The sequence below is a fragment of the Sinohyriopsis cumingii genome, chromosome 3 (assembly GCF_028554795.1).
Source record: "Sinohyriopsis cumingii isolate HCF-2022 chromosome 3, ASM2855479v2, whole genome shotgun sequence".
Lineage (NCBI taxonomy): Eukaryota > Metazoa > Mollusca > Bivalvia > Unionida > Unionidae > Sinohyriopsis > Sinohyriopsis cumingii.
The window spans coordinates 26,882,391-26,896,340 of NC_142963.1; the positions used below are offsets into that span (position 1 = coordinate 26,882,391).

General features: G+C 35.9%; 1 protein-coding gene across 1 annotated transcript in view; it reads right to left on the reverse strand.

Moving 5' to 3' along the window:
• The window catches only part of LOC149802584 (DNA-dependent protein kinase catalytic subunit-like), a 407,613-nt gene that overhangs the window by 364,660 nt on the left and 29,003 nt on the right, over positions 1-13,950 (reverse strand). The window contains exons 6-10 of the mRNA XM_089951857.1: positions 13,094-13,206; positions 12,618-12,717; positions 6,179-6,330; positions 2,104-2,196; positions 1,090-1,149 (exon numbers count right to left, since the gene is read on the reverse strand). Coding sequence (XP_089807983.1) covers positions 1,090-1,149; positions 2,104-2,196; positions 6,179-6,330; positions 12,618-12,717; positions 13,094-13,206 — 518 coding nt within the window. The remainder of the gene's footprint in view (positions 1-1,089; positions 1,150-2,103; positions 2,197-6,178; positions 6,331-12,617; positions 12,718-13,093; positions 13,207-13,950) is intronic.

A 13,950-nucleotide genomic window follows, 5' to 3' on the forward strand; every position in this document is an offset into this window, starting at 1 on the left:
ACTGGAATAAGGACACTTGACAGGCAGCATCTGTTTGTTTATAAGGTAATTCATGTTAATACTGGAATAAGGACACTTGACAGGCAGCATCTGTTTGTTTATAAGGTAATTCATGTTAATACTGGAATAAGGACACTTGACATGCAGCATCTATTTGTTTATTGTTGTTGTTGTTGTAGGGTTTAACGCCATTTTTCAGCACAGGACAGGCTAAACATGGCGGCCAGTATTAATGGTGGAGGAAGAACCCGGGAAAACCCCGGAAAGAACCACTGACCCATGAAAAGCTACTGGCAAGCTTTCTCACATTCCCACATTAGCCGAATCCGAGACTCGAACCCACGCAGACAGAGGTGAGATGGCAGTGATCCGTAACGGAGGGCGCTTTAGACCACTCGGCCACTCGGGGCCCCTTCTATTTGTTTATAAGGTAATTCATGTTAATACTGGAATAAGGACACTTGACATACAGCATCTATTTGTTTATAAGGTAATTCATGTTAATACTGGAATAAGGACACTTGACATGCAGCATCTATTTGTTTATAAGGTAATTCATGTTAATACTGGAATAAGGACACTTGACATGCAGCATCTATTTGTTTATAAGGTAATTCATGTTAATACTGGAATAAGGACACTTGACATGCAGCATCTATTTCTTTATAATAAGATTCATGATTATAGAGACAGGATAGTAAAAACACTTCCTGTGTAACCTGACATGTGTAAATATGACGTGTTTTTCAAATTATATACACTGATGAATGAACACTAAATTTTGTCCCAAAGTTTTCATGTGGTTTTTACTAAACCACTACATGAGAGTCACCCCTTATCTGAACTCGATCCAGTTTTCAGCAGCAAGATGTGCTTTGCCTCCATTTTTACAGGATTTAAAATACTACTTGGACATCATTAACAAGTCTACATAGTAAATGCTTAATAGACTGAATCTATACAGGCATGCAGACTAATCAGCTCTTAAAAAAAAGCAAAAGATTTTTACCAAAGAATACATCATACATGGATGAAATTAACTGGATTTCTATTTCTGGTCTAAAGGAAATAGTATGAGTTTGTTCTTACCTTGAAAACTGCAACTTCCTTTTTGCCTTCTTTTGCCCTTGTTACCAGCATATCTGAAATCTGCAAGACAAAAAAACATCCTCACAATTATATTTCAGTAGCCTGCCATAAGCTTAAAATACTTATAAATATTAAATTATCCAACAATTTTTTTTATCTTTATGGGATGCAGAGGTAATAGTAGCCAATAATCCTTGAGTTGTAATATCTGGTTACGTACTAGTAATCCAAGAAAGAATCATTTCACTTCCTGAACAAACATGGTTACTATATTAAAATCTTGGAAGTAAAACTCTTTAAAATTAACTGATTGATTGCAAAAACAAATGAAATCTCTTCACTGACCATAATAACATCCACCCAGGGATATTTAACTGAATAACAGTGACCATTAGTACTGCTCATTACATTGTTGCTGTGGAGCTCTTCAGACCAAGTCATACATTGTGATCAACTGTCCACTGACAAAGTTCCCCTGTGGAATGCAGGCTCAGCACCTTGCTGATGATGACTTTCATTGGCTGAGCATGCACTGCACACAATAATAATTGTTTCTGAAATCTATGAAAATTAGAACTTCACTCAATTGTATGTCCAGTGCTATAACATGTCCACACAAATAAGATATTTCAAGGTTTGTATGTCGTACTTGCTTCCTTACCTGATATAAGTACATTTTCATTTCAAAAGACCCTGATCTCCCCGAGGGTCACAGTGATGGTACATGTTTGTGTAAGGCACCATCGCTGACAACCAAGGATTGAAACAGGAGTGTGAAACTGGTTTTTGTTAAAGAACTGTGTAGCAAACTCAATACAATTTATATGAACTCAGAATGTCAAGCAAAACTGGACATCCTTCAGAAAAATCTCTGTTGACCATTTTGTAAGTATAAGCATGTTTTGACATTTTAAGAGTTACAAATTAAAATTCAAACAGGAATAACATATACAAAATAACTCATATCCACTGAATATGACTCCATTACAACATTACAGACATTAGGAAGCTTACCTGCATGAGAAAAGAATCTAAGGCCCTCATTCCTAGGTGCAGCATTTCTGAATTTGTGTGATGACTCCACTGGCTCAGCTTTTCGTATATTCCCTGAAATATTCAGTTAACTCATAAAACCAAAACTAAATTCCATCCTTTACATACATTACCAAGTTCCTCAATGAACATGTAATCAAATTTAGGTAAACATTACAAAGTTCCTCAATGATCAAACTGTAAACATTACCAAGTTCCTCAATGATCAAACTGTAAACATTACAAAGTTCCTCAATGATCAAACTGTAAACATTACCAAGTTCCTCAATGATCAAACTGTAAACATTACCAAGTTCCTCAATGATCAAACTGTAAACATTACAAAGTTCCTCAATGATCAAACTGTAAACATTACAAAGTTCATAATAAGTGAGCATAAAATAAATCAAAGTCAAGATCAATTAAGAACAATCAAAATGCAGCTAGGTGTTGGGAGTAAAACTAATTTTAATTAAGTATTATTTTCCTGTTATTATTGCATTGATATGTTTCCCGTTGCTTGTCTCCTGACCAAGGACATTATTCCCCCTTCCAATCTGTAATTGGCTCAAATAAAAAAAATAGCATGATCCCAGCCTAATACCAAAGTCCACTCTGACAATCAGAATATCATCCTTCCCTGACTTGGTCTGAGAGTGAAAGGATCTTAGAGGAGGGAAGAGGGATATGGACAATAATAACGGTTAAGTACTGCATTATTAAAATTAGTTTTACCCCTCCCCAAATACACTGTAATAGCTAAATTTGCCTGCCCAAAGAAAGGCTGATGGACCAGGATACAGTGAACTTATTATTGCCATCAGTAGGATGCTCAACTGCAGATTTGAGGATGGTTTGACTTCTTGGGCTGACACAAATGGGCCTAAAGCACTGATGCCATTGCTCTGGTACAACATTGATTGAAGATAAAAGTATGAGAAAGTTGAGTGAGATCACCAGAACATAGCTTTCACGATTTCATCCAAAGAAATATGATTAAAATAGGTCCAATATGCAGCAATAGCCCTGACCTCATGGGCTTTGATGTTCCTGCTTCATTCTTTGAGTTATAAAAATATGTATATAGGAATCATCCCTGTACCTTATACAGCCATAGTTATAAAAACATGCATATAGGAATCATCCCTGTACCTTATACAGCCATAGTTATAAAAATATGTATACCAAAAATCATCCCTGTACCTTATACAGCCATAGTTATAAAAATATGTATATCAAGAATCATCCCTGTACCTCATACAGCCATAGTTATAAAAATATGTATATAGGAATCATCCCTGTACCTCATACAGCCATAGTTATAAAAATATGTATATCAGGAATCATCCCTCCACATCATACAGCCATAGTTATAAAAATATGTATATCAGGAACCACATCATACATAGTTATAAAAATATGTATATCAGGAATCACATCATACAGCCATAGTTATAAAAATATTATATCAGGAATCATCCCTCCACATCAAACAGCCATAGTTATAAAAATATGTATATCAAGAATCATCCCTGCACATCATACAGCCATAGTTATAAAAATATGTATATCAGGAATCATCCCTGTACCTTATACAGCCATAGTTATAAAAATATGTATACCAAGAATCATCCCTGTACCTTATACAGCCATAGTTATAAAAATATATAACAATATGTATATCAGGAATCATCCATGTACCTAATACAGCCTTTGAATTATAAAAAAGAAACAAAAGCTGTATTTGTAAAATATGTATCCTAGCACTTCCCCATTTTGACCTAAAACCCCCAATTTCAGTCACTTGGAGAGATCATTGTAAGGACTAAATGTCAGTTGGAGAGATTACTGAGAGTAAAGACTAAATGTAACATGGATATATCATTGTGAGAAAGGACTAAATGTCAGTTGGAGAGATCATTTTGAGAAAGGACTAAATGTCAGTTGGAGAGATCATTGAGAGTAAGGACTAAATGTCAGTTGGAGAGATCATTGTGAGAAAGGACTAAATGTCACATGGAGAGATCATTGTGAGAAAGGACTAAATGTCAGTTGGAGAGATCATTGTGAGAAAGGACTAAATGTCACATGGAGAGATCACTGAGAGTAAGGACTAAATGTCACATGGATATATCATTGAGAGTAAGGACTAAATGTCACATGGATATATCATTCTGAGAAAGGAATAAGTGTCAGTTGGAGAGATCACTGAGAGTAAGGACTAAATCTCACATGGATATATCATTCTGAGAAATCAATAAGTGTCAGTTGGAGAGATCACTGAGAGTAAGGACTAAATGTCACATGGATATATCATTGAGAGTAAGGACTAAATGTCACATGGATATATCATTCTGAGAAATGACTAAATGTCAATAGGAAAGATCATAGTGAGAAAGGACTAAATGTCACATGGAGAGATCATTGTGAGAAAGGACTAAATGTCAGTTGGTTGTGTGCATGATGAGCAAGAATAAACACAGATGATGGGTTGGGAAAATTGATTGCTTGAAATGTAACCCAGGGGCTACATCCCTTGGGGTAAGGATGGACTCCAGAACCAATTTCAGTTGCATGTATAGATTTGTCTTTGCATACCAAGCATAGATATGGTTTTGGGATGTACAAAAGGGTCAATGTCACTTACATGTATAAATCTGTCTTTTCACGCTGTTTTAATGTCTATGAAACAGAAAGGGGAGGGAATCTAAATAGTTTCTATCCTATGACCAATGGGCTATTTTTGGGGGTTTGGACAGACCCCAAGACATCACCCAAGGTCCCAATCTCAAATGTGTTGTACCTTAAAAATAGGACCCTGAATATTGTAGACATAAGTTACTAACAATATATAAGCCTACCATGTTTCATTGATTTATCTCAACATAAGTTACTAACAATATATAAGCCTACCACGTTTCATTGATTTATCTCAATTTAAGTTACTAACAATATATAAGCTTACCACATTTCATTGATTTATCTCAACATAAGTTACTAACAATATATAAGCCTACCACGTTTCATCGATTTATCTCAAACAACAAGGAGATGAAAAATGTGAAAATAATGAACAGTAATTTTGATCCTGAAATAGGGTCCTGAATGTGGTATGTGACAAACCTTCTAGTGATGATCTATAGGCATACAACATCTGATCCCTTTACCTCAAACTGTTCTAAAGATATAACATGGAAAGACGAGGTTAAAAGAAAAATTCTAATTTTAATCCATGACCTTGACTTTGCAGATGTGGCTCCTAATGCTGTCCACAACAAACACTTTCCAGTGATAATATATAAATACACAAAGTGTCATCCCTTTATCACAAAAGACTCCTAGGTAAAAGAGTGTAAAGGAACATCTTTTAGACATCACTTAAAGATAAAAACCACAATTTCATAGCATACCTTCAGTAAGAACAACGTTTCATCCTGTTATCTGAAACGAATTTTAAGTTTTAGAACTGAATGGAAAGCATGATGGAAAACATCAAATACCGACCCATGTCCTTGACCTTTTCAAGACAGAATCTACAACTGATACACAACACATAAAAGTATGGTAAGTTTTCATCCCTTCATCTCAAATGGCTCTGAAGTATTAAAGCAACAGGGATTGTGTGACAGAAAACAAAATACAGAGCTGTGATTTTGACCCTGTGGATAGGATTCCTGATGCATACATGACACACCTTCAACTGACGATGTGCAAGTACATCAAATTTCATCCCTTATCCATAATGGACTTAAAGTTATAGAGAAAATGATGAATAGATGGAAGAGAAAGTGAAAGCTATTTTCTTCTTTTTTCACCACAAAAAAAAATGGAGACAATAAGTAAAATGAATTGGTTTGATGTGGTTTGGTGTTGTATAGCACATTAAAAAATATGAAGGTTATATCGAAATATGGCAATTGAAAAATAGTCTCTCACAGAGGAAACACCATAGTAGCCAACCTGAACTAATTAGATAGCAGGATTCAAACCTGCATCCAACATGCTAGCTACAAATAAACTGAGCAAGAATGGACATTTTTCATATTTATTTACTCACGTCATAGTCATCAATCAGGAACTGACTGAACTGTGATGCATGTCTTGCCAGTAACTTCAGTCCTGCACGAGGTACATCGTACCGTGTAAGATCAACTTTGGGATCTATAGCCATCCGAGCGGCCTTGAAAATATCATAGGCAAACTTGGATCCTGGATTTAAAAGAAATAATTTGTATGTGATTACCTTTGGATCCTGGATTTAAAAGAAATAATTTGTATGTGATTACCTGTACTATATTTAGAAATCAGTTCAATCAAACTGATGCAGATGAATATCAACGAAAAGAATATAACAAGGAAATCAACATGCAAGTAATATCTGAAAAATCAGTCACAAATCGTATTAGTTTTTACTTGGAGAAGTAGCTTTTTGTTGTTGTTGTTGTTGTAGGGTTTAACGCCATTTTTCAGCACACGATAGGCTATACATGGCGGCCAGTATTAATGGTGGAGGAAGAATCCGGGAAAGCCCCAGAAAGAACCACCGATCCACGAGAAACTACTGGCAAGCTTTCTCACATACCCACATTAGCCGAATCCGAGACTCGAACCCACGCAGACAGAGGTGAGATGGCAGTAATTCGTAACGGAGAGCACTTTAGACCACTCGGGGCCCCGGAGAAGTAGCATTACAATATCAACTTGTACATAACATAATATGAATCACAATACTAAAACATCACATCCTTATAAACTTTTTGTGGAATTACATAATGCAACACAGTAATTAATTACAGTATCTTAAAATAACAAAAAAGGTCATTTTGTCCCATTATTTACTACCATATGTTGATCTGTGTCAAGTACAAGTATTCATTTGTAGGATTTTCTGCAGAGTGTTTGTTTCCTGTTTGAATTTTACTTAATTTCTCTAGCCCACTAAATATTTTCTCATTTGTTGAGTGTGTTTTATGTTTACTGGCCCTCTCTCTCATAAACATCATGTCCTGGGTATTAGCATCCTACTTAAAGTTTTCTTGCTATGATGTCAATATTTTAGGCTTCAACATCAACACCTACAATTTTATCAGCAAACTTGTTAATGTCAGCACTCTGACTTTTCCAGGTTGTTAGCTTTAGTGTAAACTTAATCATCTCATTTTAGATACAGATTTTAAATGACAAGTTATGTAACAGTTAACATAAACATTGCAAATTCACATAATGTAAGTGTAAGGTACTGACAATTGTGACTTTCCTTCTAGCTGCGATAGTTTATTTACTTTTATCTCAAAGAAAAACAATTTGACCACTCCGGTGGTCTAGTGGTTAGAGCATCCTCCTCGGAAGCAGGAGGTCGCGAGTTCAAACCCTGGCCAAATCGTACCAAAGACTTACAAAAATGGTACTAACAGCTGCCTCGCTTGGCGCTCAGCATTAAGAGGTTAGTGTTAGGACTGGTCGGCCTGGTGTCAGGATAATGTGACTGGGTGGGACATCATGCTTCATGTCTGCGGCATGATGCCCCGGTGCTAGACATCACTATAAACTGTCACACTGCAGACATTGTAGTGATATGACTGAAAAATTGTTAAAGCTACGCTAAAAATCTAAATCACACACACACACACACAAAAAAACAAAGAAGATTAGTTTTATTCAAATAATAGAATGGATATAATATGGTGTTATCTTGCTTTCATTATAATACACTTTCCAGCCATATGCAAGCTTACAATGTAAAAAAAATCCCCTGCCCCTACCCCATTAAATTAAATTGTTGGTCCCAAATATAAATACAGTATACAGTGGTACATATTACAGCATGTTAAAAAAATACCATAGTATAAAGTGGTATGAAATTTCCATGGTAACAGTCTAGTCTTTACCCAACTGGGACATCTTTGACCTTTTCCGCTGCTAAAAAATTCCTCAGATATATAGAGCTGCAATGTTCATCTTCTGAAGTCCAACAGTTCTGATAGTGTCAAAACAAAATCACTGCATCACAAGGACTTCTGAAGTCCAACAGTTCTGACAGTGTCAAAACAAATCATTGCATCACAAGGACTTCATGGTGTATCTTCACTCAAAGCAATGCAAATTGTTGATGATGGCTACACAACTGAATGATTTTTTTTTTTAATGCAGAAAATTAAAAATTAAAAATTTGATGTTCAGTTTTTCCATTTTGGCTGATACATTGTCAAATGTGATTATCACTCTTTCTTTATGAGGAACATTTCTCAGCATCTCTAGCTATATGTTCATCCGCAAAACTTCCCATGACAGCTACATCATTGGTTTTGAACCATTATTTCATTCCATTCATAACTGACTGAGGTGATCCCATGTCATCTATATCATTGGTTTTGAGCCATTATTCCAAGTTCCATTCATAAACTGACTGAGGTGAGTCTATGACAACTACATCATTGGTTATCAACTATTACCCAGTTCCATTCACAACTAAGGTGAGCCAATGACAGCAACATTACTAGTTTTCAACCATTATTCCCAATTATGTTCACAACTAAGGTGACCCAATGACAGCTACATCACTAGTTTTTATCCATTATTCCCAATTATGTTTACAACCAAGGTGAGCCAATGACAGCTACATCACTAGTTTTCAACCATTATTCCCAATACCGTTCACAACTAAGGTGAGCCAATGACCGCTCCATCACTAGTTTTCAACCATTATTCCCAATTCCGGTCAGAAATAAGGTGAGCCAATGACAGCTACATCACTAGTTTTCAACCATTATTCCCAATACCGTACACAACTAAGGTGAGCCAATGACAGCTATATCACTAGTTTTCAACCATTTTTCCAACTGACCTTACACCAGAAGGTAGATCGCTCTGCCTACCGAACATGTGACTTGACGTCTTAACCTCCGACAAACATTCTGTGAAAATGGCGTGCATGATAACATTAAAAGATATACCAGACGATATTGGTGAGCAATATTTGCCATATGAAATACCACTGAGACAGAGACAGAAAGCGAGAGCATTTATCCATCGCTTGCACTTCTCTAAGTTACGTCGGTATGCAGAGAACTCGCCCCCATGTATCTGGAGAAGTCGCCCCTGCGCCCTAGAGTGGTTGGAGAAGTCGCCCCAATGGGTTGGTCATCCCAAAGCTTGTCACCGAAATAACCTTTTTATAACACAATTAAGTCATCTTTTACGTGATTCATATATATATATATATATATATATATATATATATATATATATATATATATATATATACGATCACACAAGAGATATTAACTAAATTAAAGCAATATCATAGTAATATTTATAAGGACAAAATTAAGTCTGTATATAATCTAATGAATGAAGACAGTACAGTAGTCCCCCTCTTGAACGCCCCCCCCCCCGATCAGCAGCCACCCGCTCCTTACAGCCAGAATCCGTTGGCACCGACGAGTTTGTGTTCAAAAGTACCCCTCACAAAAGGCCACCCGGCTAACACGACCAGCAGCCAGCATAATAGTGCAATAATATAAAATTTACCTCTCACAAGCGGCCGCATTTTATTTTAATATGTATCCAGGACCAGTAATTTATTCATAACGTGTGTTAAGTAATCTGATTTCTGTTTCCCGATGTCAGGTTTTCGTTAATGAAAGAAGTGTTGACTAAAGTACATGTACCAATAAGGTTAATATTATATCATTTACGCCTCACGAGAAACCACATTTATTCCATAAAGCAAAGAAAGACTCAAATTTTAATCCATACAAAAGGGTTGAGTACATGTAATCCAATTAGCATTACTGCTGTGTTATCATAAGATGTCCGGTTTAGTCACTTCGATAATTGTTAAGATTACAATTATTGAACAGTAGTAACAGCTGAGAAGTGGCAGCATCGATGTACAATACACAAGTCAGCAGGAAAATGGATTGATACTCTTTATGGCTTCCCTTAGTAAGATGTTCGCTTTGATAATTAGTGGCTAATACTACTGACAATAAATGTCAAAATTACAAATTCTAACGTCCACGAGGCCAAATCTGCATGATGTTAAATGGTACATATCGAAGCCATTTGGCTTTACTCACTTAGTGTAAAGAAATGTATAAAAACAATAGGGTACCAGACTGCGACTAACAAATCACGTGACAAGATCACTTCCTTTAAAAACACATGGCAATTTGTTTAGATGCATAAAACATTGCTTTATCAGTATTGTAGTTGGCAACATGAATAACTTACTGCAAAAAGATCAACATGTCATCGAGGAAAAGAAAAATTCTCAGTTTAGAAGAGAAAGTGAAAGTAATTCAACTGACTAAGAGGTGGGGGGGGTCAAGGATCCTTGCAGAAAACTAATGTCGGAAAGACTCAGATAAAGAAAAGAATATTGTGAAAGATAAGGAAACAATTCTGCAGATGTGGGAAGGTGAAATGGACAAAGATAGGAAGATTGTTTGAGCCAGGAGATGTTTATATCCTGATTTGAATGACAAGAAAAAGCAACAATTTTGTCAGCTGAAATGAGATATGACGACTTTACCGCAAGTAGCGGATGGCTGCACAGATTTCAAGTGCAACACAATATTAAGTGTTCTGTCCTTAGTGAAGAATCAGCTGATGTTAATAATGAAGTTGTCGAAGATTGGAACAAAAGACTAAATGATATATGCAGGGGATATGACAGCAAGGATATTTTTAATTGTGACGAGACTGGTTTGTTTTTTTTTAGACTGTTACCAAGAGAGTGACAGATGATGTGATCTGTAACATAATTATAAAGACAGTTTTAAAACTATATCAATGGTTATTCATAACATTCTTTTGAAAATGATGAAACAGTTTTTCATTTATTTCACAACATGCATGTGATATTTTAATGAAAATATTAAATGTTTTAAGCTTAAAAGTACTTGTGACTTTCTTCATATGTATTTACTATTCACATTTGTCATCCCCCTCTAGAAAGGCCACCCTCATTAAAAGGCCACTTCCCTGCTACAGTAGGGGTGGCCTTATAAGAGGGGGCTACTGTATAGTGATTAAAAAGGATGATATGTCAAACACTATTATTATTGTGAATCAAGATGATTATGTTAAAGAAGTTGAACGTCAATTAGAAATTAAATAAAAAATTTCAACATGCATTAATGAGATCGCTAAAAATAATAATTCCGTATATGAGGAATTTGATAATATCCCTCTTAACATACGTACACCTCAATTCTACATATTACCCAAAACTCATAAAAATCCTGACCATAATTTACCTTTAAATTTTCCAGGACAACCGATTGTATCAGGTTGTAATTCATATACTGAAAACCTATCCAAATTTATTGATAGTGTTTTACAACCTTTAATGAAAACACTTCCTTCATACATTAAAGATACAACTACTTTCATTAAAAAGTCAAAATATATTCCACATCTATCTGATAATTTCAATCCTGGTATAATCAGATGTAACATCACTATATAGCAACATTCCGCATGCAGATGGTATTGAAGCGTGCAAATATTTTATTGATAACAATCCTAATAATAGCACAATAGCAAAGATATTTGTAAAATAATAAAAACTTATCTTGGAAAATAATTAATTTCAATTTAATAATAAGAATTACATACAGATAACGGATATTAATATGGCTCATATATACTCTTCCCTTTCATGGGTGAATTAGAAAAGGATTTAATTCAAAACGAAAAGTTTAATCTATCTCTTTGGTTCAGATTTTTTGATGACATATTTATGATCTGGAAGCATTCAACTGAGAACTGAAAAAAATGATTGATCGCCTAAATCATTTTCACTCGCCGATTAAATTTATTTATACTGCATCTAGTATGCATGTTTCATTTTTAGATGTAAATGTAATAAAAAATATTGATAACACTATCTCTACAAATATTATTAAAATGCATCTAATGATTTGAAGAGCAGAGCAAAAGGGACAGATAACACTTATTTTTCGTTAAGTACAGAAGCGGAGTTGATCAAAAGGAAAAGTTGAAAAATTGCACATTTTATAAATTTAATAAGTTATTAAGTTGAAGAAAAACAACAATAAATAAAGCCATAACCATGTGGCTATATCTCAGAATTACTATATATGATCCTTGGGGCGACTTCTCCCGATGAAGTGGGGTGACTTCTCCGAACCGTTGCGAAATTTGTAAATATATACAATAGCCGAGTCGATATCGACAGAAGCAGCTTGTCGGAGGAAAATGGCGGACATAAACAGTGTCTGGAGGTGTGTATAATAGTGCTCGCTGATTGGTCAATCGAGCAGAATGACTGACAACTGGCAATAGGTCAATTCCATTCATAAACTGACTAAGATGAGTCTATGACAACTACATCAATGGTTTTCAGCTATGATACCCAGAAGGGCTACATCAGGGCTCCGCCCTAAAAAAAAACTAACCTAGCTGCTGATCTTTTTTCTTCATATCCATGTAGACAATGCTAGTGAACAATTTGTGATTCAACCTACCCTCCTCTGCAGACTCAGTGAAGTTGACCAAGCTGGAATTAAGTCCATCTAAACAGCCAGCTATGATTGAGAGCTCAGCCTTGCGTGTTTTGCTGCCCATCTGCATTAAAAATTAATTTTGTATCAAAGCTGAACAAGTATACATCAAAAGTTTTATGAAATACACAGATCTACAACTTATCAAAATTATTTTTAAGAACAGAATTTCATTTTTACTGTTAAAAGGCAGGGAAGTTAATGTAATATGTACTATAAAGATAGTCTCCAGCTTATCCATCTAAAGCATCAAGATCTGCCAGTGTACATGCATAGATGCCGATTCACCTGAATAAATATATGCATGCTCACACTTCAATTTACCTGTCCATCTGATCTAATCTATATCACACATGGATCAATAGTCCATTACAAGATTAGCTATGTCTATCCATAAGTAATGTAAACCCATAAATACCAGCCAATAGAAACATGTCTACCTCTGCCCTTAGGGTATTTACATACAGCTCTATCAGTCGAGATGAATACTTGGTCATATCCTCAGGGTACACTTCAGCAATTATTCCCAGTAAAATGTAAATGTTTTGTTTCACTGAAATTAGAAATGTGATTCTAGTTAAGTAGAAAAGTAATGCTTGTTTGACACTTCTGAAACTATAAATAAACTTCATCCACCTTATGTATTGTCCAACTGTATCCATACAAATAAACTGCCTCCTGCCCATGTATTGTCCCTCCCGTATCCATACAAATAAACTACCTCCACCCCATGTATTGTCCACCTGTATCCATACAAATAAACTGCCTCCTGCCCATGTATTGTCCATCCCGTATCCATACAAATAAACTACCTCCACCCCATGTATTGTCCCCCTGTATCCATACAAATAAACTGCCTCCACCCCATGTATTGTCCACCTGTATCCATACAAATAAACTGCCTCCACCTTATGTATTGTCCACCTGTATCCATACACATAAACTGCCTCCACCTTATAGGATGTCCTTTGGCAGCCTCCCATCCTCCATGCGTCGGATGTATCCCAGCCATTGAAGGTGGCGTTTGCTCAGCAGGGAGTGCATGCTGGGGGTACTTGCACACTGCAGGATCCTGCTGTGTGGGACGCAGTCCTGCCAGTTGAATTTCAGGATGTGTTTTAGGCACCTTATATGTTAGGAGTTGAGCCGGCGCTCTTGCCTCATGTAGGTGCTGCAGGTCTCACTTCCATATAGAAGGGTGCTGAGAACGCAGGCCTGGTAGACTTGAATCTTGGTGTGCTCTGTCAGCACACAGTTTTCCCACACCCTCTTCGTTAGTCGTGCCATGATGGTGTTT